The sequence below is a fragment of the Chiloscyllium plagiosum genome, chromosome 15 (assembly GCF_004010195.1).
Source record: "Chiloscyllium plagiosum isolate BGI_BamShark_2017 chromosome 15, ASM401019v2, whole genome shotgun sequence".
Taxonomy (NCBI): domain Eukaryota; kingdom Metazoa; phylum Chordata; class Chondrichthyes; order Orectolobiformes; family Hemiscylliidae; genus Chiloscyllium; species Chiloscyllium plagiosum.
Genome location: NC_057724.1, coordinates 28,830,733 through 28,836,732, shown reverse-complemented (window position 1 = coordinate 28,836,732; position 6,000 = coordinate 28,830,733). Strand labels below are relative to the sequence as shown.

The window sequence follows — 6,000 nt, the reverse complement described above, 5'->3', positions numbered from 1 at the left end:
CACGGAGGGGATGAGAGAGGGAGCAGGCAGCACGGAGGGGATGAGGGAAGTGGGGGCAGCAGGCAGCACGGAGGTGGTGGGTGAGAGAGGGAGCAGGCAGCACAGAGGTGAAGGTGGGGATGAGGTAAAGCCCTTGTGAGGGGTGCAAGCCCAGCATCGCCAGCCACTTTCGACTGTGATGTTGATCCGTTAACTGTGTTTCTTCATTTTTCTACATTTTAGTAAGAAGGACTGTAATGTTTAACTCCTTAACTTGCTTACTCTATACTTTTGCTTTGTACCAACATTCTGTGCTGAGGTTCGTTTGTACGTAAGATGACGCAGTTAATGGCAGCTTGTAAAGCTTTCACTGTACTCGTGCAAGTGAGTATTTGTGACAATGAAAGCTAATTCAAGATAATGTATTGCAGACTAAGAAATGTTGCAGAGGTAATTCTAGAATACAAAATATTTCTTTGCTTCTAACCTTGTACTGAAGCTGATGTACTTTCTATTTTCCTATCCATAAAAGCACCATGTCCTCCCGTCTTTCCCTTTGCCTGGCAGCAAAGAGTCCAACCCATTACTAGTGTTATTATTGGGCTCCCCTCTTATTCTGCCCACCCCTACCTAAATTCCCTTGTGTCCAGAGTCAGCCCTTCCTGTCCCCAATCAAGTCCTATTGGAAAGGCAGATGTGATTATGTAACCCCATTGAATCATTTTCCCTGTTATTCGGGAGGAAACGCAATTCAGCAAGAACAGTGTTGGGACTTGGATAAAGCAGATTTGACTCTAGAAAGGCAGATGGGATTTGTGTAAATGGCAGATTGAAAATGATCTGGAAGCCTTCATGTTTGAATATGTAGTAGCCCTATTTCTAGCTCTGTAGACCTATCCATACACAAGATGTGATGGCCTAATGGTATTATCGTTATATTGTTAACCAGAGACCTTAGTAATGTTCTGGGGATCTGGGTTCATATCCCACCATGGCAGATGGTGGAATTTGAAATAGGTTTAAAACAAAATCTGATGTTCACAGGTTTAAACTTTCACAAAATGTGGAGGTCCTGGAGATGGGATTTCACCTAATAATGACCATGTTGATCATCAGAAAAACTCATCTTGTTCAGTAAAGTCCTTTAGGGAAGGAAACAACCATCCTTACCTGGTGTGGCCTACAAGTGATTCCAGACCTGCAGCAGTGCAGTTAATTTGTAAATGCCTTTTGGACAATTAGGGATGGTTAATAAATAATAGCCTCGTCAGTGATGCCTCTATCACTAAATAAATGAATTTAGAACATTACAAATTATAATCATCTAAAATGGGTATTTTACCCATAACTGGAGTCACACTGTACTGAAGTTTATAAGTGTAATTTAAGATTGCAAAAACAAATAACTCTACCAGTTTGGCCTGACTGGCACAAAATTGGCCCAATAGTGCCCTTTGAGTGGATGTCACAGGTGTGGTTTAGGGTCCAAAATAGTATACATATTGGAATGCACAGTTTTGAGATGAGTTACACAGTTCAGCTTCTGAAAATTTTCAAACTCTTGCTCGCTCATATTCCATTATTCAACCTTTCACACGTCAGATTCATTTCCTGTTTCTGATGCAATGTACCTTCCCTTTAAGCAGTGCAGGCTCGTTTTTAATAATACTTCTTGCTTTCGTAGGCATCCAACCAGTCAATAGCTCTGTTAGCACTGACTGAATGCTGAAACAATTTAAGACAGCAGTAAGCAAAAAGTTGTTGTTTTTGTTGCAGTCAACAGGACCTGATTATTTGGGTGTCACAATCTCTCTGCCTGTTTGCAGGGTCTATCAAGTTCACTTCTCTGCAAGTCAGTTTTTACTAAGTTTCCATTTGTGTACTGTGCACCAAAACAATGCTCTCACTACTTAGAAACCGGTTGGGAGGAATCATTTGCACTTTGACAACAATTACTTTGTTCAGTATAAATAAACAAAGACTCCATTTTATATGACCGTTTATTTGTTTGGTGCCTGCAATTGAGTTCGTTGTGATCATTGGAAATCCTTATAAATTGGTCTCTTTTTAATGGTGGTATAGTCTTTGTGTTGCACTGGTAAAGCAGTTTCCCTTCCCAACATTGTAAGATAAGAGTTTGTTCAGGATGTAGCAGTTACCCATCCCACTAAGTACTTAGCTATGCTCGTTGCACCTACTGGTTGAAGTGTTCTATGTAGAATAAATAAGCAAAGATGCTTATAAAAGGTGGGGCAAACTGATGTCTTTCCTCTATTTCTCTATTCTCTATCTGTTTAAGTCTTTACTTAAAAATGATTGCTACATTCTAATCTCGGGCTGGGCGTAACCAGGAAGAGAGATTGAGGTATTTAACTCAGTTGGTGGGGTAGAGCCTGAGTGCACTGATTGTGCATTGTTCTTGTGTTTGACATTCACAGCTGGCAAAAGTAATTTAAATCAAAACGCTGAACTGGAACTGAGTTTAATACCTGAGCAGGAGTAGGGGATGGGGTAAATGTGATGATTTGTGGCAGTATTGTATCAAAGTAAATGGCAGTGAGTATATTCTTCAAATTAACCAAAATACAGGTTTCAATGTTTGCAGAGCAGCTTTTAGGCAAGACATCTGCTCCAACCAGTACAATTCGCTATGGCTTTGGGTATTTCCAAAAACATTCTGAATTGTGGATTATAAATTTTAAGAAAATTCAGAATACAAAACATTTTATTTAAAGGTCTCTGGGTGTGTTGGGTATCTTGCAGAAATCACTGCTGGCTCCAGAAGTTGGTTTACAAGTTAACCAGATTTCTTTAAGGCACAATTTAACTGCCTTTACTTATAGTATTATAACTGCTTCCAGAAAAATATTAAGGTTTGTACAAGGTACCATCTCTCTGAATTTATTAGTATAATTGCAGCTTATATTTGATTCTGCCTTTAATTTAATAGTCTGAAAACTACATGGATTAGGATCGCCTTGCTTTTGCTCAGTTTTCACTACAGTGATTTACATTCACTTTCCGTTCTGGATTTGTTTCATTTCTAGGATCCATTTTGGTAAAATGTTTGAAAGTTTGCCTCCAGAAGATGGTAGATGTCAACACAATGTCAGACTGGTCAACAATCACTGGACAGTTGTGTGAGCCAAAGGTTTGACACAGAGATCACTAAGAACGATTAATGGTAAGTAAACAAACAGCATTGTCTACAAATTTCTGATTAATTTAAAAACAATTTATTGTTAATATCAAATGTTTTAACTTCATGGTCCAATTCTCTGTTTCAGTTTTGAACGTCTGATATTTCCTTTCATTGCCCACAGTTTGTAAGAAAACCATTGTTGCAGTTTGTACAGGCATCAAACCTTTGGTGAATCCATTATTATGCCAAAACAAATGGAGATGATCAACTTGTCATTCCTGACAGATAAAGAAAAAGAAGCAATAATCACGGTTCTCATCCGAGATGAAAAGTTGCGTTCGTATGAGGAAAAGCGAATAAGGTAATGAGAGGAGGAAAGATGTTTGAATAAAAGTTCTGAATATAATTGTTTCTAAATCCTTTCATTTGGGATATCACTTCATGAGACATTCTGCATAAAATCTGCACTCAAGAAACCTCTAATCCATTGTTTTAAGCCATAAGAAAAGAAAGTAAGTAAGAAAGAATGACAATTGACTAATAATTTCCATTTTGCCATAGCATCATGGAGTACAAGTCATACAGAAGAAGCCATTCAGCCCATCAAGTCTGCACCAATTTAAAAAAAACTAAACCTACACTAGTCCCATTTGACTCAGTCATGTCTTTCTTGACAACCCTTTTAATGACAAAACACATTTAATAGAAAAAAAATTGCCTTTTATAACATTGTTGTACAGATTATTCTGGTACAACACACATTTTATCAACATGAATTGGCTTTGATGTGATTGACAATTTGTGGATGCTTTTTGGATAACACAAACTTTCTACTGAACAGGTATAGCAATTTTCCACAGTGTGATTTTCTATAGTGGTTTTCCGTAGCATGATTTCCACAAGTGCAAGGTTGCAGAGGAATGCAACTGTTGCGTTATACCAGAACGGACTGTGTGTATGACATGTGGATTAATAGTACAGATCCTGAGACAATATTCCCTCCAATGGTATAGACTAGAATTATGGTGATTCCCATTCATATAGAGATTACTGATTGTTGCTTTCTATCTGAGAGTGGTGAGTCTGTGAAATTCTTTCCTCCAGATGGGAAGGTACTGGTTTTGCATTGGGGTAGACAAAGAGAGGTCACACCAGGTTATAGTCCAATGGGATTATTTGAAAACACTAGCTTTCGGAGCTCTGCTCCTTCATCAGGTGTTAGTGAGAGAGGAAGGCCTTAGACACTCAAAGGGTCATACAACACATGTGAACAAATTGAACCCACCTAAAATGGCTGTTAAATCTTTAATCAGTGAGAATGGAGGTGCAGGTTTTGATTGATTAATATGCAAATCTCAGAATTCCTTTCTGCCCTGAGAAAGAAACTCAAGTCACCTTGAGTTATCTCAGTGCAGTGACTTGAAAGGAATTCTGGGATTTGCATACTAATCAATTGAAAACTGCGCCTCCATTCTCACTGATTAAAGATTTAATAGCTATCTTAGGTGTGTTCAATTTGTTCATGTGTTGCATGACCCTTTGATCTTTTCCTTAGACACAGAATTTATAAGGCCTTCCTCTCTCACTAACACCTGATGAAGGAGCAGAGCTCTGAAAACTAGTGTTTTCAAATAATCCCATTGGACTATAACCTGGTGTTGTGTGAAATCTTACTTTCTCTGGATGGTGATGGAGGTAGAGTCCATGAATTTTTTTTAATATATGTTTATTGGAAAAATAGATTTTTAAAAATATTACAAGTACAAGATAATACAGTTCAAAACAATACAAAAAAAGTTTTTTAAAAACCCAACCCACCCTCATATACAAATGTATAAACATATATGGAAAAGTATAGAATAAGAAAAAACCAAACTGGCTATTTAACTAAATAATTAAATAATAACCAGCAACAAACTAATAAATAGTAATAACTCAGCCCAGCCAAACAAAATGCTAATACTTTTACAGTTCTTCCTCTGTGGATATTGGACTAGTACAACACAATCGTTACAGCTATATAAAAACCTTTATTAGTGTGGCAGATAAGTCTATTCCAAAAAAGGGCTGCCATGTCTTATAAAAATTCTGAGATTTGTGGTGTACCATATTTGTGAGTAAATCCAGGGGAATATGCTCCATAACAATCTTCCATCAACCTGACAGGCCCAGGGGGTTTTCGGATACTGAACCTAGCAAGATATTTTTTCTTGCACAGAATGTGGGAATATTGAAAAGCTTTTTTCTTATGCGTGTATGCACGGAATACAGTGGACAGGCCCAGAAGGAGAAAGATAGGGTCCTTCTCCACCCGTTAAACCCAAAATCCTCTCCATTGCGCCCACCACAGCACTCCAATATGTTTTGAAGCCTATCGCAAGACCAGAGATAATGGGTAAAAGCGCGCATACAGACCTTGCACTTGGGACATGCTGAAGATACCCCTGGTTTAAATTTTGACAAACAGTCTGGAGCCAAGTTGACCTTGTGGAGAATCTTCAACTATAAAGCATGGGTCCTATTACAAGTTGATATCTTCCTTGCATTCTCCCAAATATCCTCCAATGCCTCTGAGGAAACCTCAGCACCTAGCTCTCTCTCCCACACTCTGCACAGTCGATCAAAATCAAATGAGGGGGCACCCCCTAATTGATGATATAAAGTACTAACAGAAAGTGGCACAGTGGTTAGCACTGCTTCCTCACAGCGCCAGAGACCCGGGTTCAATTCCCGCCTCAGGCGACTGACTGTGTGGAGTTTGCATGTTCTCCCCGTGTCTGCGTGGGTTTCCTCCGGGTGCTCCGGTTTCCTCCCACAGTCCAAAGATGTGCAGGTCAGGTGAATTGGCCATGCTAAATTGCCCGTAGTGTTAGGTAAGG

The 6,000-nt window shown here is 38.9% G+C and overlaps 1 protein-coding gene across 3 annotated transcripts in view; it reads left to right on the top strand.

Moving 5' to 3' along the window:
• The window catches only part of sytl4 (synaptotagmin-like 4), an 83,291-nt gene that overhangs the window by 32,594 nt on the left and 44,697 nt on the right, over positions 1-6,000 (top strand). Inside the window, exons 1-3 of one of the 3 annotated variants that reach the window (XM_043704569.1) lie at positions 286-363; positions 3,027-3,163; positions 3,303-3,482. In XM_043704569.1, coding sequence (XP_043560504.1) covers positions 3,364-3,482 — 119 coding nt within the window. In that variant the 5' untranslated portion in view covers positions 286-363; positions 3,027-3,163; positions 3,303-3,363. Of the gene's footprint in view, positions 1-285; positions 364-3,026; positions 3,164-3,302; positions 3,483-6,000 lie in introns of those variants that run through there. The other 2 variants (XM_043704567.1, XM_043704566.1) reach the window with 2 other exon arrangements.